The sequence below is a fragment of the Macaca nemestrina genome, chromosome 7, assembly GCF_043159975.1.
Source record: "Macaca nemestrina isolate mMacNem1 chromosome 7, mMacNem.hap1, whole genome shotgun sequence".
NCBI classification, from domain to species: Eukaryota; Metazoa; Chordata; class Mammalia; order Primates; family Cercopithecidae; genus Macaca; species Macaca nemestrina.
This window is the reverse complement of record NC_092131.1, coordinates 122877355-122904037: the sequence shown is the minus strand read 5'-3', so window position 1 is coordinate 122904037 and position 26683 is coordinate 122877355. Positions and strand designations below refer to the sequence as shown.

The 26683-nt window shown below is 49.0% G+C and overlaps 1 protein-coding gene across 2 annotated transcripts in view; it reads left to right on the top strand.

The window, feature by feature from the left end:
* LOC105493149 (SH2 domain containing 7) overlaps window positions 1-26546 on the top strand; it is a 28816-nt gene extending 2270 nt beyond the window's left edge. Inside the window, exons 1-6 of one of the 2 annotated variants that reach the window (XM_011760614.3) lie at window positions 14142-14332; window positions 15681-15770; window positions 19417-19582; window positions 19871-20083; window positions 23057-23731; window positions 25607-26546. In XM_011760614.3, the coding sequence (XP_011758916.2) occupies window positions 14157-14332; window positions 15681-15770; window positions 19417-19582; window positions 19871-20083; window positions 23057-23731; window positions 25607-25657 (1371 nt within the window). In that variant the 5' untranslated portion in view covers window positions 14142-14156 and the 3' untranslated portion in view covers window positions 25658-26546. Of the gene's footprint in view, window positions 1-14141; window positions 14333-15680; window positions 15771-19416; window positions 19583-19870; window positions 20084-23056; window positions 23732-25606 lie in introns of those variants that run through there. The other variant, XM_024796388.2, reaches the window with a different exon arrangement.
* The last annotated feature ends 137 nt before the right edge of the window (window positions 26547-26683 follow it).

Below are 26683 nucleotides of genomic sequence, written 5' to 3'. Positions count from 1 at the left end.
CTGATCTTGAAATACTGTGGGAAAGGGAAGAGGTGGGAGAACCAGGTCTGTATTGCTGTGGTATGGGGAGGCAACGGGACAGGGGAGGGTGTAGCCCATCTCTTCTAGCTCTATCAGTAAGTTATGAAGAAGTGGGGGTGGCCATGACCTGTGGTCCTGGTGGACAGTACCAAGACCCATGAGGTGTCTCACAGGGACCAATATCTGCTAGGCCCAAGGAAGGAGGCACGAGCCGCGCTCCTGGACTGAGTCTGGGCTGGCTGGCCAGGGCTAGGCAGATGGGACGGGACAAGGGTGCTGTTTTAAGTGGTAATCATTTACATGTCATCACAGCATTTATACAACATAGCATGCATTACTTTTATCTGCTTTCTTGTGTGTCACCTCCCTGCCTTACTAGAATATAATCTCCATGAGGGCAGGAGAATGATTGGTTTGTTCAATGTTGTATCCGCCAGGGCCTGGCATACAGAACCGTACCTGCTGTCTGTGCCCCTCAGTGGGCAAGCTAGACTTCACCCTGGATCCCCTACACCTGAGCCCCTAGTCCTTCCCTGGTCACCCAGCACAGACAAGCTGGGGCCATTTTAAAATGCTTGCAGGGCTGGGCGTGGTGGCTCATGCCTGTAATCCCAGCACTTTGGGAGGCCAAGGAGGGCAGATCACAAGGTCAGGAGTTTGAGACCAGCCTGGCCAACATGGTGAAACCCAATCTCTACTAAAAATAGGAAAATTAGCCAGGCGCGGTGGCAGGCGCCTATAATCCCGGCTACTCGGGAGGCCGAGGCAGGAGAATCGCTTGAGTCTGGGAGGAGGAGGTTGCAGTGAACCAAGATCGTGCCACTGCACTCCAGCCTGGCAACAGAGCGAGGCTCTGTCTCAAAAAAAAAAATAAATAAAAATAAATAAAATGTTTGTAGGCCACTGCTCTCTTCCTTTCGGAGGCCACACCTTACATCATATCAAATATATTAAAATACCCTACATCCCATAGTAAACATACACATAATTTTTGCTATAAAAATGTTTTCAGGAATATCCATAATTGTGCTCTTGATATTATCTAATTATGAGTTTTCATTTTGATTTTTAATTGGCTGATTTCTGGGCGATCATCATGTCTATGTGGGAATTTTGGCCAAGTAAGAGAAACCTAACCTAGAAATTATTCTCAAATGTAATGACCCCCTTTTTTTTTTTTTTTTTTTTGAGATAGGTCTCATTGTGTCACCCAGGCTGCTGGAGTGTGGTGACGCTACCTCGGCTCACTGTAACCTCCCCCTCCTGGGCTCAAGCTATCCTCCCACCTCAGCCTCCTAAGTAGCTGGAACCACAGGTGTGCGCAGCACCATGCTCAGCTAATTTTTGTATTTTTTGTAGAGATAAGTCTTTGCCATGTTGCCCAGGCTGGTCTCAAACTCCTGGTCTCAAGTGATCCTCCCACCTTGGCCTCCCAGAGTGCTGGGATTAAGGCATGAGCCATGGTGCCCAGCTCTGTTATGACATTTTTATGATGGCTATAAAGGTGACATGTTACATGTGTAGATATTTAATTAGATGTTCATTAATTCTAATTTTGCTGTTTTTCTTGGGTTTTAGAGCCAATACATTTTTCTTAGGCCACAAACATTTCACAGGCCCCTCAAGCAGCCAGGCCCAGGCACTGAGCCTTTTAGTATACTAGGGGATAAACTGGCCTGGCCCCTGCCTCAGTCTCGCCAGGTTCAGAATATGGCCCTCTGAGGAGCCTGCACAGACACAGGCCTGAGTCCCCAGTGAGAATTGTAAAGTATGGAAGCCTCAAGGCCAACAGCAATGTCTCAGGAGGGTCCCCTGGAGGGCCCTGAGTCTCTGTCTACCCGACCAGGCTTGGGAAGTGGCCCAAACCTTCCAAGGATCCCTAGAGCCTCCAGAATCAACCCTAAAACCCTCTTGACTCTCTAGACCTCCCCCAGGCCCCTCTTCCCCACTGACTCTCTCAAGGCCCTGCTGGAATGCTTTTTATTTCATGAACAAACCCTTCTCCCCTCACTCCTAGGGCCATGAGCTGAGGAGAACTAGGCAATGGGGCTTTATCTCATCTCTCTTAGTACCTCCATTTTCAATTTGGACAATGTTTATAGTTTATGTAAATAAATATAGCTTCAGTTCTTCCTAAGGGCTTCCTCCATGGAAATGTTGGGGCTGTCTCTGGTGGTTCCTAATTCCCTAGAACCTTTGTAAATGGTTTGTTGACTTTTGCAGTTCCTGAGGTCTCTTATATTAAATAGCAATGTCCTATGGTCAGGGCCAGCTTTGTACAGCCTGTGTACCTCCCCCACATCTAGTACAGGCATGAGAGGTGTTGAAGGGTCTGCCCTGCATGCCCATTTAAGCCCCTGCTTCCTCAAGCCTTCCGGGAACCCAGTGACCAGAAGGAAGCAGCCACCCAGGAGGAAGTAGCTGGTGTTTATTGAAAAGGGGAAATTTGGGCAGTAAACTTGCTCCTACATGGCCAGCCTCTGGGAAAACCCTAGGGGAATACAGAGCCAGAGACTCATCCTAGGTCAGTCTCCCCAGAGTTGGTAGCATGTGCCCAGAGGCCTCTGAAGAAGCATTCACTGCACACTGCCTTTGTAACTGCCAGACCCCAGGGAGACAGAGCTGGCCGAGATGCTGACCTCCCGTTGGAGGAGTGCACAGATCTGCAGGAGGCCCAGAGAGGAAAACAGCCTTATCATTTGTATGCTGTGTGCCCCCGGGCATGTCCCCGCCCTCTCTGGGCTGCAGTTTTCCACCTGCACAGCAAGGAGATGGATGGCTAAGTGATCTCCAAAGGCCTGGCCCTGCCTGCTCTGAAACGCAACAGTGGCGTGAGACACAGCTGTGAGGGCCTGCAGTCATTCTTCCCACAACTCTGCAGGCCGGTGGAGGCTGTGCTCTTTTCAGTCCCCATGCTCAAAGCCCTCTGGATTGTTGCAGCCATCACAACCAAGCTGCCCCCTCCCCTCAGGGCTCCACTCCATCTACAGGCTTGGCTGCCCACTGCAGTTGGTACAAGCATGACCCCTTTGAGGTGACACTTTTGTATCATATGACCCTGGGCCCTGATGGAGAAGCAGTCCTAATCACCACCCCCATCCAGGGCACAAATGGAGGCCTTGTGTCCCTGAGGTAGAAGCAGAGATGGCTCTGTTCCTTGGGGGTTGGACAATGCTATCCTGGTAGGGCCTTGTGAAGGAAGTTGGCCTGATGAGGAGTGGGTGGGGTGGGTGAAGAAGGTTGGGGGACTGGAGCTGTGAATGGGCCGAGCAGGGGCAGGCCAGAGAAGAGCAAGGCCATCCTCAGAGCAGATGATGCTTTGACCAGAGAACACAGCTGCCACAGGGAGACCCCAGACCAGCGAGAGGGCTTTCCAGGTATGTCCGCAAAGCTCTGAAAGGGGGCACCCTGCACCAAGCCTACTGCACTGGTGGGAAGTTGTTGGGGGGACTGGGGCAGGGGTAGGGTAGCGGAGGAGTGGTTTTGAAATAAAGAAGGGGGCTGGGCCTGATGGCTTACACCTGTAATCCTAGCACTTTGGGAGGCTGAGGCAGGTGGATCACTTGAGCTCAGGAGTTTGAGACCAGCCTGGGCAACATGGCAAAACCCCATCTCTACCAAAAAATTAGCTGGGCATGGTGGTATATGCCTATAGTCCAGCTACTTGGGGGTCTGAGGCAGGAGGATTGCTTGAGCCCCGGAAGTCAAGGCTGCAGCAAGCTGAGATTGCGTCACTGCACTCCAGCCTGGGTGACAAAGTGAGACCCTATCTCTAAATAAATAAGTAAATAAATAAGTAAATAAATAAATAAATAAATAAGGAGCGGTGGGAGCTTGGGCCAATCTCCTAGCCTCTGTGTGCCTCAGCTTCCTCAACTGTACAATGGCGCGTAATAACATCTACCCCCTAGAGCTGCTAGGGGCTTAAATGAGCCAGTAAATGCAAAACACTCCATACAGTCCCTGATGTACAACAAGTAACTAATTCATTTAACAAACATCCCTGGCCCCTGCTCTTTGCCTCTGGCTAGTGATGGGTGGTGCTGAGAACTCACCACAGGACTAGGCCTGGCCCCCACTGCAGGAAACTCTCAGTTTTGTCAAGTGGGAGAGCCTCAGAGAGAACAGCCCCAGCAAAGGAGCCCAAGGCTGTCAGACCCTCTTGAACTGTGGACTCTGGTTTCCAGTAGGCCTCATTTCCCTACCAAATTGTTAAGCAAATCTGCATACCTCCTGGCTCTTTTTCTGAGAGGGAACAAATCTGAGGTGCTGGCCAGTCTCCCAGCCCTGGGGCCAGGGGACTGAGGCTCAGACAGATAGAGGCCTGGGTGTCTCTGGGAGCTGATAGAGGATAGAGGGTTGGCAGGGGCTCAGTGCCAGGCAGTCAAAGCCAGCATGGGAGTTAGGGAGAGTCACACTGCCCCAGGAGCAGGGGAGCACTGGACCCTGAGGAGGCAATGGGCTGCAGCTGCAGAGGCCCTGTGTCCTTCCTGTTACCGCCCTGTTCCCAGGGCCTGGCACCCAGCCCAGCACAGCATAGTCCCCTCTGCCTTCACCTTCCCACTTCCTAGAGGCCCTCAGGCTCTCCCCTTCCCAGTGCCCCCATCACTCAGCCAAATCTGATCTTGGACACTTCCACCCTTCCCACACAAGCAACAGGGACTAAAACCCACTTTGAGATCAAGCATTTTAACTGAAAGCCTAAAGAGATGCTGTTCTGATGGTGGAAGTTCAGGCATCCTTCTGGTTGGGCAAAGGGGTCTACGAAAGGAGTTTACAGTGTACTTATGTGAGCAAAGCAATGAAGAGGGAAGCAGGAAGAAGGCAGTCAGGATACATGATGACGGGCACGGAAAAGACCCAGAAGTAGATACTGGAGTGGGAGGAATGTTTTTAAATGTGTTTCTTATTTGGAAGTTTGAATACATTGACTATTAATTTTGAATTAATGTATTTTTAAAGTATTTAAAGAGTTTGGGTAGCAGGGAAAATGGCTGGAGCAATGGCATGGGAGGAGGATGCAGCATGTATGGGGGAGGAGGATGGGGTACCAGGTTCTTGGCCCTGCCATGGACTTACTCCTTGTCTTGGACAGACCATTTCCATTCTTGAGTTTCAGTGTCCCTGTCTTTATAGTGGGAAAAAATGGGGACAGTAATACTACCTGTATACCTGCTATAAAGATGAAAGGAAATCATATATGTGTGTATGTGAAGTACTTGGCACATGGTAAGGGCTCAAAATCATTAGGAATCTACAGAGGATCTCCGTTTTCCCAGCTGTAAAGAGAGGGGAAGGGAGACAGGGATAGGACTAAATTGAGAGACAAGCCCAGGGGCCCCAGCTGTCCAGGTGGCTAGGTGTACCAGGTCTCTGCAACTGGGCCCCACAGTGGCCATCTGGCCTCCAAAAGGCTGTAGAAAGAGAGTTCTCAAAATTGTGGTCCTTGGCCCCTTGTCTTCCCTATGGTCCCTAAACTGATCCCAAAACTTGTCCCTTCTCCAGCTGTCATGAGCAAACAGTAAGTAACTCTGAAGAATTTGATTTTCACATGGGACTCAGAAATACTCACTAGTGAGGCCGGATTATCTATAGCGAAATTAACTTGTGTCTTGTTCTTGCTGCTGAAACTGAGAGGTACACTGACAAAGGAGCCTCCCTGATCTGAGGGGTGGTTTTCCGCTCTGGGCTGTCAGGAGCAGAGACTACAGGCCCAGACAGCCCCAGATGGGTGCTTTATGGCTCAGATGAGGCTGGCAATGTTTTTAAGGCCATGGTAGGTCCAGGGCACTCTCACCTTTGGAGTCCCCATCTCACTACTATCAAATATATATAATTTTTAAATGTCATGGCCACATTTTACAAAAAAAAATATGTCTTTTGCTTTAAGCTTTTTGGAAAGGATAATTCTTATGAATTTGCTTTTGAAATGATTTGGCCTTGAGGAATTCATTTCATTTACAATTGGTAATGATTTCTTGGCAGTTTTCTTGCATACTTGGGGATTTTCGTGAGCTAAGATAATCTGGCCTCCAAACCATTTTCAGATGTGATGAAACCTTTATGAATGCTAAATGAAGCTGATGCAATATTACATAGTATAGACATTTACTTATACATTTATTCATTGTGATTTTGCATTTTTCTCCTTTTGAATTTTAGAGCCAATACTGGTTGGTTGTTTGTTTCTTCCAGATCTTAGATCTTTTTATAGGCCCTTGGAAAGTTCCCAGTACCTGGCCATTGTCCTATGGATAAAATAGAACAGCCTGTGTTGGGTGGGAGAAGGGCTGAGGGGGACCTCTCTGGACACTGTCCTCCCCAACCAGCAGCCATGTTGGAAAGATGGCAAGATGAAGTGACTCAGTGGCTTTGAGGGGGCCAAAAGCATCACAATAACATTGGCGACTTTTCTGGACCAGCAATAGCCCTCTCCCCTGGTTTTTCTTGCATGCTGGGGGCCTCAAAATGACTGAACTTGAAAATATTATTCATCCATATATTCAATATTTACTGAGTCGTACATCAATACAACCCTTAAAGAAAGCAATTTGGCATCATCTGTTAAAATGACAACTGCAAATACCCTTTGATTCAGTGATTCCACTTTTGAGAATGTGTTTCATGGATGTATTTATTCTTACACTTAATCAAATCCATATAAGATTATCCATTGCTGGCCGGGCGCGGTGGCTCAAGCCTGTAATCCCAGCACTTTGGGAGGCCGAGGCAGGCGGATCACGAGGTCAGGAGATCGAGACCATCCTGGCTAACACGGTGAAACCCCGTCTCTACTAAAAATACAAAAAGAAATTAGCCGGGCGTGGTGGCGGGCGCCTGTAGTCCCAGCTACTCCGGAGGCTGAGGCAGGAGAATGGCGTGAACCCGGGAGGCGGAGCTTGCAGTGAGCCGAGATCGTGCCACTGCACTCCAGTCTGGGCGACAGAGCGAGACTCCGTCTCAAAAAAAAAAAAAAAAAAAAAAAAGATTATCCATTGCTGCATTTTCCAGGAATTAAAAAAAATGGAAACAACTCAAATGATCATCAATAGAGGACTGGTTACAAAAATTATGATGTATTCATACAATGGAATAATATGCTGCTGTGAAAATAAGAATGGCACCCCTCTCTTTAGTCTTATGGAAGGAGTGCCAAGATATACTGTTGAATTTTTTTACAAGGCGAGGTGCAGAATGCTGTGTAGTACTCTACCTTTTATGTAAGAAGGTGAGGAAAATATGAATATACATACTTGGCTGGGCGCAGTAGCTCATGCCTATAATCCCAATACCTTTAGTACCAGCTACTCAAGAGGCTGAGGTGTGGGAGGATTGCTTGAGCCCAGGAAGTTGAGGGTGCAGTGAAACTGTGGTTGCACCACTGCACTCCAGCCTGGCCAACAGAACAAGGCTCTGTCAGAAAAGGAAAGGAAAGGAAAGAAAGGAAAGGAAAGGAAAAAAGGAAAAGAAATACATACTTATTTGGATGTACATAAAGAAACCCAGGAAGGACATTCAAGGAACAACTAACAGTGGTTATCTATGGGAATGAAATGCGGTTAGTAACTGGGTGGATGGGGTTAAATGCCTGGAGGGAGAATATTTTTACTGATATCTTTTTATATTTGTCTTTTTAAAATTATGTTGATATATCATCTATTTGAATAATGAATTAAAATGTATTTACTGAAGGCCAGGTATAGTGGTCCACACCTATAATCCTAGCACTTTGAGAGGCCAAGGCAGGTGGATCACTTGGGGTCAGGAGTTTGAGACCAGCCTGACCAATGTGACAAAACCCCATCTCTATTAAAAATACAAAAATTAGCCAGATGTGGTGGTGCATGCCTGTAGTCCCACCTACTCAGGGGGCTGAGGCAGGAGAATCACTTTCACCTGGGAACTGGAGGTTGCAATGAGTCAAGATTGTGTCCACTGCACTCCATCTGGGCAACAGAGTGAGACTCTGTCTCAAAAATCAAATCAAATCAAATCAAATAATAACATAAAATAAAATAAACCTACGGAGCATCCACTTGTGCCAAGCACCATTCTAGGTAAGGGATACAGTGGAAAATGAGATAGACAAATTGAGAAAAAAGAAATAGGATCATTAATTCTTCATTCCCCAATATTATAGAACTAATTCAGGCCTATTAATGAAACAACTTAGGGCTATGAAAATGTAGTGTGCATAGGCTAACACAGGCACATGACAAGCATTTACGGAAAAGTCCACTTTGGTGTTCGATCACCAGTCTCTACCAGCAGCAATTGGCAATGAACATGGCTTCTGCACAGGCTCAAAAAGAGAAGTGAGAGAGTCAGTGCTTGGATGGGGCACATTCACTGGGCCTTCGTCGAAACGCTTAGAGAGACACTACCTCTGAGCGGCTTTCTGGAGAAACCTCAACCTCCTTCCTGAAAGGGCAAGCCAGGCTGAATACCTTCAGTAGATAGTCATTTGTGGGATAATCCATTACCATCTATTTGCGCTATAGGAAAAGCAACCTTTTGAGAAAGGAGAACTTAGGACAGGGAAGTTTTGCTAGGCACAGGGACTTTGAATTCTGGGGACTTCCCGGTCCCGGGGATGACTTGCAGCAGTGGGTGAATCATGATGGCCACTGATGTCTACTGCATGTGCACTGAGCCTCCCGGCCACTTCACTGCATAGATTAGCTCTGAGAAGTCCTGAAACCTACCCGGTAGGTACTTTTTCTCCCTTCTGTGTTTATAGATGAAGAAACAAACAAGTGAACTCACAGAGCCAACAAGTAAGGGAGCTGGGATTCTTTTTATTTATTTATTTATTTATTTATTTATTTATTTTTGAGACGGAGTCTCGCTCTCTCACCAGGCTGGAGTGCGGTGGCGCGATCTCGGCTCACTGCAACCTCCGCCTCCTGGGTTCAAGCAATTCTCCTGCCTCAGCCTCCTGAGTAGCTGGGACTACAGGCGAGCGCCACCATGCCCAGCTAATTTTTGTACTTTACAGTAGAGACGGGGTTTCACCATGTTGGTCAGAATGGTCTCGATCTCTTGACCTTGTGATCTGCCTGCCTCAGCCTCCCAAAGTGCTGGGATTACAGGCGTGAGCCACCGTGCCCAGCTGGGAGCTAGGATTCTAAGCCAGTAAGCCTGACTCCAGAGCCTGAAGCCTTCTTCTCCCTCTCCCTGCATCTCTGGGCCCCAGGTGGAGAAGGAGAGCTAGACTACTGTAGTGTCCTTTGTATGCCCAGGCGTCAGCACCCAGTAGGTGACCACATGCATTGAAATGAACAATGACACGAAGAGCACTGTCAAGGACAACCTTTTCCTACCACAACCCTTCTTCACGGAGCTCACCTGGGCCTCGCCCCTCCCCATCCCCACATTTCCGCTGAGTATAGAGACCGACCTTATTTGCCTAACTTTGGAATCTGACCTCTGGCCCATAGCCATACTGGGCTCTGCCGCCTTTTATACACAAAGCCTTTGTCTTCTTAGGAAAATGACCAGGTTCTGCCCATAAAAGTATCCAGCCTGAAAGGAAGGTGGGGAGAGATTGCATCATGGAAAATTGTAGAAACACATTTCTTTGTATTTGAATACTTACAGGACCTCACTTTTGGCAGCAAACCGACTGGGTTAGACCCCAGCATCCTTAGCCTTTTTGTGCCATGGACCTCTTTGGTATCTGATGAAGCCTATGGGCTTCTCAGAATAGATTTTTTTAAGTGCACAAAATAAAATACAGAGAGCAATGGAAATAAATTATATCAAAATAGGGTTTATGAAAATATTTGTGATATTACATGATATGTTTTATTGGCACGTTAAATAACAAGATCCAGAGTTTGGTCTAATTACTGTAATTCTGAGGTAATGATGAGCAAAAATGATATCTCAAGATGTCTGCAACAGCTGTAGTGTAATATGAAAATATCTGTTATTTCCGTTGGTAACAAAGTAACAGGTGCTGCTAATGAGGTTTGTTCCCAGCAACATTCACCATGGAAGGAAATGCTTAATTCAATGAAAGGTTAGGGAAAAATCAAGATGTAATCTTACTCCTCCCCATCTTTCCCGAATTTTTTTTTTTTTTTTTTTTTTTTTGGCATGGTCTTGCTCTGTTGCCCAGACTGGAGTGCGGTGGCACAATCATTGCTCACTGCAGCCTCAACCTCCCAGGCAATCCTCCCACCCCAGCCTCCTAAGTAGCTGGAACCACAGGTGTACACCACCACGCCTGGCTAATTTCTTTATTTTTATTTTATTTTATATATTTGTTTATTTATTTCAGAGGGAGTCTCACTCTGTTGCCCAGGCTGGAGTGCAGTGGCGCTATCTTGGCTCACTGTGAGCTCTGCCTCCCGGGTTCACGCCATTCTCCTGCCTCAGCCTCCCAAGTAGTTGGGACTACAGGTGCCCGCCATCATGCCCGGCTAATTTTCTGTATTTTTAGTAGAGACCGGGTTTCACCATGTTAGCCAGGATGGTCTCAATCTCCTGACATCATGATCCGCCTGCCTTGGCCTCCCAAAGTTGTAGGATTACAGGCATGAGCCACCATGCCCGGCTGTTTTTATTTTTTTAGTAGACATGGGGCCTTGCTATGTTTCCCAGGGTGGTCTCAAACTCCTGAGCTCAAGCAATCCTCCTGCCTTGGCCTCCCAAACTGCTGGGATTATGGGCGTGAGCCATCATGCCCAGCCCACTCTCCCATGTTAAAGAGTTCCAGTCCTCGTTAGCCCAGGCCTGGGATTTCCGTTCTAATGCCATTATATCTCTGGCTTATGTTTGTGACAGGGAAGACCAATTAGCAAGTATGCAAATGATGGTTCCCTTAGGATGTCCCCTGGCAAAGAGTTGACTCCTCCAGTGTCAAGGTGGGAATTAATGGTTTATAAAAGTGATGTTCCCAGTAGTAGGCCCTCCAAGAACGCTTGCTATGTGCCTATGTGCTTGTCCTTGTGAGAAAAGCACTATCTGTAGTATTTCACCCCATCCCCAGGTGAGCTAAGTATGGTTACCCTTTTCACGGATGTGGAAAATGTGGCTGAGAGATGAGAAAGAGCTCAGGAGATCGAGACCATCCTGGCTAACACAGTGAAACCCTGTCTCTACTAAAAATACAAAAAATTAGCTGGGCGTGGTGGCACGCGCCTGTAGTCCCAGCTACTCAGGAAGCTGAGGCAGGAGAATCACTTGAACCTGGAAGGCAGAGGTTGCAGTGAACCAAGATCGTGCCACTGCATTCCAGCCTGGGCGACAGAGCAAGACTCTGTCTCTAAATAAATAAATGAATAAATAAATAAGTAAATAAAAGAGATGAGAAAGAGCTGCCCAGGTTGAGGTCACAGGTTCGCCTCATGCCCTTGCCTGTTCTCTAAACTATAAGCCTCACACACACCCTCACAGGCATTTTTATCTTGATTTCAGATAACCCTGATGACGTTGTAATAATAATAATAATAATTATCAACAGAAGTGGACCTTCTGTATTTCAGAATCTTGCATCACCACCACCACCACCACCACCACCAGCACCACCACCACCACCAGCACCACCATCATCATCATCATCAAATTAATAGCTAATCCTGGTCACTATGTTATTCCACACACTATTCTAAGGATTTAACTCATCTGACCTTCCTAACAGCAGGACAAGTTAGATCGTTTGATTAAGGTCACATAGCTAGTAAGCTGGAATTTGAACCAAGGAAATCTGGCTGTAACACCCTCATTTTTTAAAACTTTTTTATTGAAGTAGAACATAGACATCGAAAAATGTGTAAACCATGAGTGCAGAGCCAGTGAATCTTCACACTGTAAGCACTCTCATTCAACTCACTCAATCCACACTCACTCAACCCACCAACCGGAACAAGAAATAGAACACTGTCGGCCGGGCGCGGTGGCTCAAGCCTGTAATCCCAGCACTTTGGGAGGCCGAGACGGGCGGATCATGAGGTCAGGAGATCAAGACCATCCTGGCTAACATGGTGAAACCCCGTCTCTACTAAAAAATACAAAAAACTAGCCGGGCGAGGTGGGGGGCGCCTGTAGTCCCAGCTACTCGGGAGGCTGAGGCAGGAGAATGGCGTAAACCCGGGAGGCGGAGCTTGCAGTGAGCTGAGATCCGGCCACTGCACTCCAGCCTGGGCAACAGAGCGAGACTCCGTCTCAAAAAAGAAAAAAAGGAAAAAAAAGAAATAGAACACTGTCAGCACCAGCAGCTTTTTGCTCCCCATCCAGTCCCCAAGGTAATCACTATCTTAACTTCTATTGCTATTGGATTAGTTCTGCCTTTTTCTTTTTTTTTCTTGTTTTTATTTATTTATTTACTTATTTATTTTTGAGACAGAGTCTTGCTCTGTTGCCCAGACTGGAGTGCAGTGGTGCGGTCTCGGCTCACTGCAAGCTCCGCCCCACAGGTTCATGCCATTCTCCCGCCTCAACCTCCCGAGTAGCTGGGACTACAGGTGCCCACCACCACGCCTGGCTAATTTTTTGTATTTGTAGTATAGATGGGTTTTCACTGTGTTAGCCAGGATGGTCTCAATCTCCTGACCTCATGATCCACCCACCTCGGCCTCCCAAAGTGCTGGGATTAGAGGTGTGGCCACTGCGCCCGGTTGCCTTTTTCTTTTTAGAAAAATGTCTTGCTATGTTGCCCAGGCTGGCCATGAACTCCTGGCCTCAACTGATCCTCTCACCTTGCCCTCCTAAAGTGCTGGTATTACAGGTCTGGCCTCAAGGAAAAATGAAACCAAGCATCTCTTACTGTGGAATGGAGTTAGAGATAGTTATGTATCAAGTGCTTTAAGCAGGGGAAATGACAACAAATCACTTTAGTCATACTGTAGCAGTACCTGCATCCTATTTTTTAACTTATATACATGTGCCTTCATTGTAAACCATTATGCTCTCTCACTTAGTCCTCATGATGACCCTAGAGTCTAGAAAATAGCTTTGTCTCATGCCCATTTTACAGATGAGCAAATTAGTTCTCTGTAACAATTGAATAAGTTTCTTGAGACCCCACGTCAGTCCCAGCTACTTGCCCAGGGTGGTCTCACGTCAGTGTGCAGTGGAAGTGGGAGTCTCATCAAGTTCTTTGAGGCTGACTGCACCATCTGCTGCCTCACCATCCATCCAGCCTGGGTTTCTGCTAGGAAACTCAGAAACACATTAGAGACTCAGGGATGTTTGTGTAAACAAATGGTCCCATTGCCCTAACTGCTCCAAAGCTTCCTACCAGAGGCCTATCCCTGCCTTTCCAGGGGACCCATCTACTCCAAAGTCCCCTCTCTGTTAAAACGACATGAGCTTCTGGTTGTTCTTCAAAATCTGCAACAAAGTCCCACCTCCTCATCTTTGCGCGTGCTTCCCCCTGCTGATGAGGGTCCACTCTGCCAGGTGCCTGCTTGGCTTCCTCCTTCACTGTTCCAATGTCACCTCCTGGACAAGGCTGACCCTGACCCCTGACTCTCTATCTGCATAACGTAGCCCATGGGCTCTCTTGTTCTTCTGCCTTTGTCTTGGAGTGCTTGTTCCATCTGACTCTATTCTACACATATATTTGTCTCCCTCTAGAATGTATGTGCCATGAGGGCAAAGTGCTGTTTTATTCACTGCTTTATTCCCAGGGCCCAGATTTACATGGCACACAGTAGGGACTCAATAAATCTTGAGTGGAAGGAAGACTTAGTTAGCACAGAACTTCTCCATAAAATAAAAATAGCCTCCATGAAGGAAGGCTACCTAGAATGTAAATCCACTGCTTTGCTCCCAGGGGCAGTATTGTGGACTTTTGCCAGGGTCCGATCTTTAGTTGTGACGAAGACCAGAGGTGGTGGGGAACATGGCCAAACCCAGTGAGGTAGCCCATCTGCTGGCCAGGAAGCCACGGAGGGCCTTCCCTATCCCCTCTCAGGCTGCTTCCCCTATGTCTGCAGCCAGCCAAAGTGCCCCACCCCAAAGCATCAGAGGAGAGAACCAGCCACCAACCCAGAGGTGACAATAGGGCTGCTGTGTGCTACGGGTCCTTGGGTAGGGCATGGGCTCAGGCAAATGAGCCAGAGCACACGCAGATATAGAGGCATGTGCGCTGGCTGCGCTCTGCTTCCACTCCGGTGCTTGCCAGCATGGAGGACAGCTTAAAGCAGCTCAGCCTGGGGAGAGATCCTGAGGGGGCAGGGGACAGCCAGGCCCTGGCTGAGCTCCAGGAGCTTGCCCTGAAGTGGTTCATGGAGACACAGGCCCCCTTCATTCTGCAGAACGGTGCCCTGCCTCCCTGGTTTCATGGATTCATCACCCGCAAGTAAGGCTGCTTCTGCCCACAGGTCCCTTATAGCCCACAGCCCCTTGGGGCTGAGAAAATGGTCTGGGAACTATGGATCAGACTGGTTCCTGTCCTTTCCCTGGGCTAGGCAGGGGCCCTTGGAGGCGGGGGGCAGGGGAACAGACTGAGGAGCACCATGTCCTCTGGTGGTGGCTTCTATAGGCAGAGTCGGGGAGGGCAACGGCCTCTACTTTAGTACAAGTTGAGGATGGCTGGGGCTGCCAGGCTGCCAGAGAACAGAAAGAGGGCCAGGCGTGACTTGATGAGTAACTAGGGGACCATATCATGTATCGTCCAAACCAGAACACTATTAGTAACTAAGCTAGGAGAACTGTCATAAATGGGGCCATCCCAGGAAAACCTGGATGCACGGTTACCCTAGGTATAAAGGCCAAGATAGAGGTTTGGCTTTCTATATGGGCTGGGTCTCCAAGCAACCAAAACACCTGATGAAGGAATGACAAATCCAGCCAGTTCTTAGGTCCTGGCACAGTACCTGCACAGAGCCAGGGCCAGCTTTATGGGCACTGACTTGTGCAACAGCACAGGGTCAAAAGGGCTCCACATTTGATTTAATACTCTGCTGTCACTGTCTTGATATTCTAAATCATTTCGAACCAGGGGCCCCATGTTTTCATTTAGCACCTGGCCCTGCAAATGATTTAGCTGCATAGAGCAGGCACTCAGTATTTGGTGAGTAACTGAGTGAGGGAATATGTATCTGGTCTATGTACTGCCAAACCACAAGACAGGTGGAACTTTTCACCATGCCTCCAAAATATTTGGCACCATGTGGAAAATCTCTGTAGCTGCCTGGGATTGAAGGGGACAGGAAGAGGAATGAGTCCCTTTTAGCTGCTTCAGACATAGCAGCATCTTCTCCGTGCAGAAGCTCGTGTGTAGTGCACATCCTGTAGTACTGTACACAGTGGTTCTGAGGGAGGGACCCCCCACTAAACCTCAACATCTCCAGCTGTGTGGATTTATTCTTGCTGCACAACCATCCAGGTGGAGAGTGGGTGGCCAGGGTCAGCAACCAGTGTGCCTGCTAGTGAGGCTGCAGTGGGGAGTCGGGGGGTGCATATGACTTCAGACCCTGACCCAGCCCCAGACAGTCTTGAACTTAATCATTTGGGCCCAGATAGACCACATACTGAGCCCTGACAGGCCACAGACCAATCCATAGGTCTGAGTGGCTCCTCTATAAAGGGTTGGAGGTCTGGAACCCAAAGGCATGGCCAGCAGGGATTCCAAGAGAGGCCTAAGTCAGGCTGTACCTGCTGCTGTTAGGGCACAGACCCCAGCTAATGGCATGTCCTCTGCCCAGGCAGACGGAGCAGCTACTCAGGGACAGAGCTCTTGGTTCCTTCCTCATCCGCCTCAGTGACCGAGCCACCGGCTACATCTTGTCCTACAGGTAAGGGGAAGCCCTCTGGGCAAGCAAGCTCAGCCTGCCATAACCTAGCCTTGCAGATTAGTGCAGAGGCCCCACTGGCCCAAATTGCCTAGATTTCCCTGGGTCCTGACTCCTGACTCCTTCATTCATCCATCACATGCTCAGCAGACACTTCCTGAGCAGCACTGGCCGTATGCTATGGATGAAGCCACAGCCTTCAAAGGAGGTGAGTGGGAGTTGGAGGAGGCTTCACAGAGGTGAACTTTGAGCCTAGGATAGAAGAAAGAATACAAGTTGCTAGGCAGAAAGGAGGGTGTGGTTGGGGTTTAGAAGGGCATCTCTGGTAGATGGAATGCCATGTGCAAAAGTACAGAGGCATGAAAGACAAGGGTGCTGGGGGAGCTGCAGGTTGCTGGGTGCAGCAGAACACTTGGTTCCTTTGGAGGAATGCCTGGAGGGGAGGGTGGGAGAAGCTTAGAATGGCCTTGGATGCCTAGCTAAGTCTGTAGACCCTGAAGGATGATCTGGTTCGCTGTATTTGCATAGGTCCTTTAGGCAGCCTATGGAGAGAGGACTGGAAGTCAGAGCTGGAGGTGTGGGGGCACTGGGGACTCCTGCAATTGCCTGAATGTGAGATAATGAGGTCTGGGCTAGGATAGGGTAGTGGGGATAGAGAGAAGGAGACAAGGTAGCCAGGACAAAGGCAGAGATGGTGATGTCGAATCTTGTCCCAAGAGTAGGTCGGTTGGAAGGGGAAATTCAGAGGAGGTAAGAAGATTTCTCTAAGTAGGGAGGGAGGCCAGGGCTCCAGGGTGAACTTAAAAGTCTTCAGATTCTGATTCAAAATTGTCACATATTCAGACTGCCCCAGTTCAAACGCTGACCTTGAGCAAGTTACTTTGCTTGTCTGTTCCCCCGTTTCCTCATTTGTAAAATGGGAATATGATAGTCCCTGCTTCATAGGATTGATGAAAGTGTGCAATCAGTTGATACATTTAAAAGTGCTTGGCACAATGCATATAATGCAGTAAGGACTTTAAATAAATGTTAGTCATCATTAAAATATTTTTATTCTATGTGCCAGACACTGTGCTAGGCATTTTGAAATATACTAACTCAGTAGTTTTCAAATGTCTTTTGAGCTTTGGGGATTTTTTTCTTTTGTTTTGTTTCTTCCCAAATAAGATCTTAGGGAGAATACTAACTTATAAAAGAGACCAAAGTGGGACCGCTCAAAGGTATACAAATAGAAAAGGGGAACAGAAAAGAGTCCCAAAACAGTCCCAAATGTTTGGTCACCAGATTTCCAACAGAGGCATCACGGCAATTCTGTGGGGGAAAGGCTTGCTTTTTCAATAATTGGTGCAGGAGCAATTGGATATCTAAATGGAAGACAATTACTGCTACCTCATACCATACACAAACATTAATTAATTCTAGATGGATTGTAGATCCAAGAAAGAAAAGCAAAACAATACCATTTCTAGAAGAAAACAGAAAAACATTGTCATAGGTAAATGAAAATACCTTTGAAAATGAGAGGCCAAGATTTTTTAAACAGGACACAAAAAGCACTAATCTTAAAAGAGTGATTAATATGATTTCCTTAAAATTAAGAATTTTTAAAAATTTATTTATTTATTTGCGACAGAGTCTCACTCTCCTGCCCAGGCTGGAGTGCAGTGGTGCGATCTCTGCTCACTGCCACCTTTGCCTCCCGGGTTCAAGCAATTCTCCTGTCTCAGCCTCCCAACTAGCTGGGACTACAGGCACACGCCACCATATCCAGCTAATTTTTGTATTTTTAGTAGAGACGGGGTTTCACCATATTGGTCAGACTGGTCTCTATCTCCTGATCTTGGGTGATCCACCTGCCTCGGCCTCCCAAAGTGCTGGGATTACAGGCGTGAGCCACCGCACCTAGCCAAAATTAAGAATTTTTATAATTAAAAGATATTATTAAGAGAAGAAAAAGATCAGTGTGCAGTCTTGAATAAGTTATCTATTAGAATACAAATATCTAACAAAGGACTCAAATCCAGAATATATAAAGAACTCCTACAAATAAATAAGACAAAAACAGATAATTCGATAAATAAAAGCAAAAGAACTGAGCACTTTACCAAAAAGAAAAACCCAGAAGGCCCATGTTCAGCATCATTAGCTGTCAGGGAAACACAAATTAAAGCCACGTTGGATGGCTATAATGGAAAGACAGAATATGTGGAACAACTGGAGCTCTCATACATTGCAATAATTTTATTTTATTTTTGAGATGGAGTTTCACTCTTGTCACCCAGCTGGAGTGCAATGGCACGATCTCGGCCCACTGCAACCTCCGCCTCCCAGGTTCAAGCAATTCTCCTACCTCAGCCTCCCGAGTAACTGGGATTACAGGCAACCACCACACACCAGCTATTTTTTTGTTTGTTTGTTTTTTAAATTTTTAGTAAAGATGGAGTTTCACCATATTGATCAAGCTTGTCTTGAACTCCTGACCTCAAGTGATCTGCCTGCCTGGGCCTCTCAAAGTGCTGGGATTATAGGCATGAGCCACTGTGCCCAGCCCATTGCAATAATTTTAGAAAGCAATTTGGCATGATTTACTAAAGCCAAATACAGGTGTACCCATGACCCATCAACTCTATTCCTTGGTATATTCTCGTCAGAAATGAGTACATATTCACCAAAAGATATGTACAAGAATGCTCACAGCAACTTTATTCATAACAGCCCAGATCTGGAAACAACCTAAATGTCTATCAACAGAATAGGTACGTGGTGGATTTTTCATTAATTACAATACTACATATAAATGAGAAAAAAAAAGAAACTAATTCTACTTGGACATGAATCAGTCTCCAAGATACAATGTTGAGTGAAAGGTGCTAGACACAAGAGACGTATTATAGAAGTTCTCTAATGGACTAGACTAATCTATGCTGATAGGCGTCAGAATGGTGGCTACCTTTGGGGGGCATTGACTGGACGGGAGTGCAAGTAGGTCTTCTGGGGGCTGGAAAGGTTTTATATCTTGATCTGAGTGGCAGTTACATGGGAGGGTTCCTATGTGGAAATTCATCAAACTGCACATTTATGATGTATGCACATCATTGTGTAGACGTTATTTTTCTAGAAAAAGGAAGATGAAGAGGGTGAGATTTTAGGGTGGGACTTTACAGGCCGAAGAGGGAGTGGGAGCTGGAACTCCATCATTGCAGCAGGGTGGGGAGTAGGGGGAGGTTGAGTTGTACAGGTGTAGGGTTAGATCCTGTCTTTATTTAGAACTTTGGTGTTTTGTTCATTGTGGATTTTTTTTTCATATATTTTGATTTTCTAAAATACTGCGTTATTAGTTTTCTTGATTGAGTTTTTTGGTGCCCCTGTAAATTTCGCACCCAAGATGAGTGCCTCACTTGCCTCACTCCAGTCGCAGCTGTGCCTTCCCTGACTCCACCAGAGCAGGCTTAGGTACTTCCCAAGATCCCAGGGCTTCATGGTTTGAAAACCTCTCCGTAGCTTCCTGACGAACACACCATGGCTCCAAGTGGGGTACAGTGGCCCCAGGTCAGGCAGGTCTGTTCTGGATCAAGAGCTGGGACCCCTCTCCTGCACCCAGGCACAGAGCTCAGATCGTGGGCCAAGGCTGGGCTGCCTTGTGTTGCAGGGGCAGCAATCGTTGCCGACATTTTGTCATCAACCAACTTCAAAACCGGCGTTACATCATCTCAGGAGACACCCAGAGCCACAGCACCCTGGCTGAGCTTGTGCACCATTACCAGGAGGCACAGCTTGAGCCCTTCGGAGAGATGCTGACTGCTGCCTGCCCCCGGGTAGGCGCCCCATTTCCCCAGGGTGAAGGTGGCTGGGCAGGGAGCCCAGGCCTGGGGTATCCATCACTCAGGCATACCCCTTTTCAAGCCCTCCCTATTTACTATCATCCAGGGGCACTCGGTGTGGGGTCATGATCCCTATTGGAAAAAGGGAGACTGTGGCGATGTCTTACCTGAGGTCAGGAACCCGGTGGGAATGTTGCAGTCTCTTACCACCAGTCTCAGGTAGGCTCTGGAGACTGGCTGGGCCTGTGTGACCACATATCTGCTGTATCCCCATACACCCAGCCAGAGGACAATGATATGTATGATGCCATCACCCGGGGCCTCCACCAGACCATCGTGGACCCAGAAAACCTGCCTGCCATGGTATCCCCCACAGTGGTCCCAGACAAGGCCGCCAGCCCCCGCTCATCTCCAAAGCCCCAGGTCTCCTTCCTCCATGCAGAGAAGAGTCTGGATGTGAGTCCCCAGAACCTCTCCCAGGAGGAAAGCATGGAGGTGAGAAGCATTATGGGCCACCTAGAGTCAGGGTTGCCAGATCAGGGATGTGGGTGCCATGCTCCTAGTCAGACCCTGAGGCCAGGCCAGCCACTCCCTCCGGCTGTAGAGGGTGAGCCAGGCCCAGAGGTGCAGACTCATCTTGGAATCACCCAGGGTTCACCCGTGCCATTGCCTGCCTCTGGCTAGTTAGATTTGGTTCAAGCCTTGGCTTGGCCATTTTCTAGCGATGTGGCTCTAGGCGAGTCATATAATTTCTCTGAGCCTCAGTTTACCATGCCTGAGGTTCTTGTGAAGCTTGAATGAGAAAACGGATATGAAATGCCTGAACATCCCTTAGTAAGCTGTAGTGTGGGGTGCCTGTGAGTCAATATTTTATTCTTCTCCATAGCACCCCATGGACTCAGAAAGATTTTTTTTTTCTTTTCTTTTTATTTGTTTGTTTGTTTCTGTTCGTTTTTGTTTTTGTTTTTGAGATGGAGTCTCGCTGCATTGCCCAGGCTGGAGTGCAATGGTGCAATCTCAGCTCACTGCAATCTCCGCCGCCTCCTGGGTTCAAGTGATTCTCCTGCCTCAGCCTCTTGAGGAGCTGGGATTACAGGCACCTGCCACCACATCTGGCTAATTTTTGTATTTTTAGTAGCAACAGGGTTTCAACATATTGGCCAGGCTGGTCTTGAACTCTTGACCTCAAGTGATCTGCCCGCCTTGGCTAAAGTGCTGGGATTCCAGGCATGAGCCACTGTGCCCAGCCTTTTTTACTTTTATTTTTGAGACAGAGTCTCACTCTGTTACCCAGACTAGAGTGCAGTGGCACCATCTTAGATCACTGCAATCTCTGCCTCCTGGATCCAAGTGATTCCTCTGCCTCAGCCTCCTGAGTAGCTGGGATTACAGGTGCACGCCACCATGCCCGACTAATTTTTTTTTTTTTTTTTTTTGTATTTTTAGTAGAGACAGGGTTTCGCCATGTTGGCCAGGCTGGTCTCAAACTCTTGACCTCAGGTGATCTGCCTGCCTCGGCTCCCAAAGTGCTAGGATTACAAGCGTGAGCCACCATGCCCAGCCAAAAGATTTTTCTTTATATCAGATCACAGCATGCCAACGGCTTTTCCTCATATTTAGAATAAAACCTAAACACTTCACCGGGGCCCACAAGAGCCTCACCAGATGCCCTGCTACCCCCTGCTTCTTCACTGGAGGCTTCAGTGAGGCCTTTTCTCTGACTTCTTTGGCCTTCTAGATCATCCTTGAACATACCAACCTTGCTCCCACCTCAGGGCCTCTGCACTGGCTCTACTGTCTGCCTGGAATGCTCTTCCTAGAAGATACCCGCATGGCTTACACTCTTAACTGCATTCCATTCTTTTCTTAAATATCACCACCTAAGAAAGGCCCACCTATGACAGAAAATGTTGCCTTCCCCACCTGCCATTCTCTCTATCCCATGACCCTGCTTCATTCTTTGTAGCACTGATCATGCCCCCACACTCCGTTGTCTTGTGATATATTCGCCCATCATATAGCACATCAAACCATATTGTGCTACACAGCGCAGCAGTATGCTGCCCATCTCCCAGATTAGAATATAAATTCCCAAGAGTTAGTCTTGCTCACCAGAGTCCTTGGCACCTAGGACAGTGTCTGGCACATAGTTGATGCTCACTAAATATTTGTTTTTTTTTTTTTTTTTTTTTTTTTGAGACGGAGTCTCACGCTGTTGCCCAGGCTGGAGTGCAGTGGCGCGATCTCGGCTCACTGCAAGCTCCGCCTCCCGGGTTCCCGCCATTCTCCTGCCTCAGCCTCCTGAGTAGCTGGGACTACAGGCGCCCGCCACCGTGCCCGGCTAATTTTTTTTTGTATTTTTAGTAGAGACGGGGTTTCACTGTGGTCTCGATCTCCTGACCTTGTGATCCGCCCGCCTCGGCCTCCCAAAGTGCTGGGATTACAGGCTTGAGCCACCGCGCCCGGCCTAAATATTTGTTAAATGAGTGATGGGACTTGGAGATGGACCATTCTGAAGGGAAATACAGCAGTGAGTGGGTTTGGGGGCACGGAGGGAACAGTGGACCACAATGGAGGTGGGAGGAGGTGGAAGGAGGGGAGGGAAAAATTGGGTGGGAGGTAGAGCTGGTGACCTGAAGCCTTGAATGCCAAGGTAAAGTATGAGTCTTAGGTCGGGTGGGGTGGTGGCTCACACCTGTAATCCCAGCACTTTGGGAGGCCGAGACAGGTGGATCACTTGAGGTCAGGAGTTTGAGACCTGCCTGGCCAACATTAGGAAACCCCGTCTCTATAAAAATACAAAAATTAGCTGGGCATGATGGTGGGAGCCTGTAATCCCAGCTACTCAGGAGGCTGAGGTGGGAGAATAGCTTGAACTTGGGAGGCAGAGGTTGCAGTGAGCCAAGATCGCACCACTGCACTCTAGCCTGGGCAACACAGCGAGACTCCATCTTTTTTTTTTTTTTTTTTTGAGACGGAGTCTTGCTCTGTGCCCCAGGCTGGAGTGCAGTGGCGCGATCTCGGCTCACTGCAAGCTCCGCCTCCCCGGGTTCACGCCATTCTCCTGCCTCAGCCTCCCGAGTAGCTGGGACTACAGGCGCCCGCCACCTCGCCCAGCTAATTTTCTTGTATTTTTAGTAGAGACGGGGTTTCACCGTGTTAGCCAGGATGGTCTCGATCTCCTGACCTCGTGATCCGCCCGTCTCGGCCTCCCAAAGTGCTGGGATTACAGGCTTGAGCCACCGCGCCCAGCCAGACTCCATCTTAAAAAACAAACAAAAAAAAGAACAAGTCCTAGAGCATGAGAGCTGGAAGGGACCCTGAGTGTCATGTATCCAACCCTTGCATGTACAGGCAGGAAGACTATAACCAAGACAGGGGGCCTCGGCTTATCTGAGAGAGTTTTTACTGGAGGGCATCTTAGTGATGGGCTGCCCCTTAAGAGTTTCTCTGTCCCTGTCTCCTCAGGCTCACATCAGAGTGCCCCCACTCCCTGAGAGGAGTTCCTCCCTCCTGGAAGAGTCTTTTGGAGGCCCCAATGACATCATCTATGCAGACCTGAGGAAGATGAACCAGGCACGGCTAGGCTTGGGCACAGAGGGGTCCAGCAGGCATGCACCAGTTCCAGCTGGCAGCCAGGCCTACTCCCCAGGCAGGGAGGCCCAAAGGAGACTCTCAGATGGAGAACAGAATAGGCCTCATGGCCTGGTGCCTGTCCTCTCTGGGGTGAGCCCAGACCAGGGTCCCACAGAGTCTCCCACTTCCTGGGGGTGTTCTAATGCCATGGGATCCCTGGGGGCTACCTGGAGGCAGGAGTTTCCAAAGCTGAGCCAAGAGGCTCAGCCCTGCTCCCAGGGCAGCTCTGCAGATATCTATGAGTTCATTGGGACACAAGGCCCCCTGCAAGAGGCCAGGGACACACCAGACCAAGAAGGCAGTACCTATGAGCAGATCCCAGCTTGCTGGGGTGACCCAACCAGGGCCCCAGATCCTGGGGCCAGTCCCACATCTAGCCCATGGGTACATGGGCCCATGGACCATGGCTACAAGAGGATCTCAGGGCCCCCAGGGCTCCCAGAGCCTGGGAACACCTATGAGCAGATCCCAGCAACCAAGAGCAAGGAGACTGGACGGATGCACAAGGTGAGCTCCATGACGGGATGGGGCGGCTCCCAGCCCTTAGAGAGCACCTGGTGGTAGGAGACAACCTGTAGCCCCCAGGCATAGGCAGGTCAGGTCACCGCCACTGCCTGGAAGTGCACAGAATTTTCCAGCCCTAACATCTGCCTGGAAATGGTGGTGGTGGTGGTGGTGGTGGGAGAGGCAGCTGCTAGATTTGGATGTAAGACAGGGGCTTCCAGGCTCTTCTAATAGGGGCATTCTCTACAATAGATCAGCCTCTGCAGGGGACTCAGAGCCTCTGGGTGCAGGAGAACAGCCCCTTTGCCCCTACTCCCTCGCCCTGTAGCTTTGGGCAAGACAAATTCCAGGACAACCAGTTAAACCTGAATTACAGATAAACAACATTTTTGAGGCCAGGCATGGTGGCTCATGTCTGTAATCCTAGCCCTTTGGGAGGCTGAGGCAGGTGGATTGCTTGAGCTTGGGAGTTTGAGACCAGCCTGGGCAACGTGGCAAAATACCATCTCTACGAAAAAATACAAAAAATTGCCAGGCATGGTGGCCTGTAGTCTCAGCTACTTGGGGGGCAGAAGCAGGAGGATCGTTTGAACCTGGGAGGTTAAAGTTGTGATGAGTCCAGATTGCGCCACTGCACTCCAGTCTGGGAGACAAAGTGAGACTCTGTTTAAAAAAACAAACAAAAAAACCAAACCAAAACAAAAACCATTTCAAAGTATGTCTCAAATATCACAATTATTCCTTTGTTTATCTGAAATTTAAACTTAACTGGGCATCTACATTCTTGTTTAGCAACCCCACCCGGGACCTCCATTTCCTCATCTGTAAAATGGGCTGATCCTCTGCTTGTATCCAGGGGCAGGTGCCCAGAGGATAGTGCTAGACATCCTCTCCTGCTCAGGACACAGCCCAGAGAGGGCTCTTGATGAACACAGCTATTATTCTGAGGATCTCTGTGGTGGTGGTGGTGGTGGTGGTGGGGGAGGCAGCTGCTAGATTTGGGTGTAAGCTGGGGGCTTCCAGGACCTTCTAAGGACTTTCTCTGCAGCAGACCAGGGGTCCTTTCCCCTCCCTCTTGGTTTCTACAGGGGTCTGCTAAGTAAGGAGGAGAGGGGACCAGGAGTGTGGAGAGCGGTGGCCAGGAGTGGGGCTGGTCCAGGGTTCTCAGGGAGGCAGATGAACTCTCTGGAGCCCTCAGTCCCAACTGCACTCTGCCTATACCCGGAGACAATAAAACCTGGGAGACCCTTCCCCAGGGGCAAGTCCTCTGATCTCAGTCAGGCACACACAGATCTTCCAGTTGGATTCCTGGTGGAAAGATCTTCCCGGGAAGTGCTGACGGCTCCTTCTTCAGGACAGGGCTGTGCCCCCATACCCCATGGATAGAAGCCTTTGAGATCCTGACTCTCCGGGGACCACGGATCCAGCAGTGGACAGTCCTGAGACCCTCAGAAGCCACATCCCATGTCTGCTCTTTCCCTGTGGCTGCCCCATGTCCTCTCCCATCTCTGTGGGCCTGGGTACAGCCTCACCCCACCCTACCTTCGACACCAGTGCATCCTGAGGCCCCCAGCTGTGGGTCAGGGGAGACCAGGGCACTCCAGGGAGGTAAGGTGAGGCTCGCCACCCTTTCTACACTCCTCCTTCCCCTCCTGTCCTTTGCCAGAAGAGGGTGAACCCTGCATCCAAAATTGGAGAGCTAAAGGTGGGATTTCAGGCACCGGGAGAGGCTTGTAGAATCAACCACCAGAATTCTAACCTGGCCTCATGTCCTGGGCTTGGGCCCCCAACCCAAGGTCAATGAGGGGTCCTCGGAGCCTGGGTCTTTCCCTCCCTGTCCAGTGACCCCAGGCCCCAGTATCTCCTCCTTCCTTGCAGCCTGACAAGCTTCGGAGGCTCTTCTTCACGGACAGGAAGCACAAATTCTGAGGGCCTGGCATCTGGCAGCCCACCAGTGGGTTTCCTGGTACCCAGGCCATGCCAGGGGTTATCGCAAAGCCCTCAGCTCACTTGAAGGCACCCTTTAGATCTTCAGACTCATCCAGCCTACTACAGAACTAGGCTTCGAGACAGCCAAGGTGCCTGCCTGAGAGCAGGTGGAAGAGGACCTTCCAACCACCTGCAGCTCCTGGCTACGTCCTGCTTTCCTTGTGCCTCCCATCCATGCATAGGAGGGAATCAAGGCTGGAGAGGAGTGACACTGGCCAAAGGCAAGGGTCAGCACCCCCATTTCCCAGATGAGCATTCTGAGGCCCAGGCAGACTGACTGAACCTGCCTCCCACTACTGAGCACTTACCGAATGTGTGACAGGCTGTGTGCTAGGACAGACACCTTTCTAACTGGCCAAGTGACATCATGCAATTGCTATTGAGAAAACCAATTCCCCTCCTTGTGGCCCCATCAGCAAAAAGGAGGGGAGGGCCAGAAGCCACATCCTCTGCTTCAGGCCTTTTCACTCCAGCTATGCCCTCAGGTCAGGCTGGCTCTTCCTGGAGCTCTGTCCCTCAGGAAACTTCCTGTTTGTGTGTCACTTCCCTTCCTATCCACATTTCCCATTCTCTATAAGGGTGGACAGCTGGCTTGCTGCCCCGCTCCCCACTACCCCAAGCCCGGGATGCAGAAAACAGGACTGATCATCTCCAGCGACAACACCAGAGGTACCCCTCCTCCCTGCCCTGATCCTGGGCAGAGCTGGCTCAGGTCGCATTTGTGGGAAATCTACCCTAGTGACCACTTGGCTCTGCAGCTTTTCCTGAAATATAGGCCTGTAAGAGTCCCTCCCTCCTTGGGGGTTGTAAGGATTGAGACTGAAGCAACTGTCCCTGTGCCTGAGTGGTTAGCACTCCTGAATGTTAACCAGAGATACTGTCAGGGAATTTACAGAAGGTTTGGGGCATGGATGTGTCTTCTTCCCGACGGCACACGCACTGAAATCAAAGCTAGTGCCTAAAGCA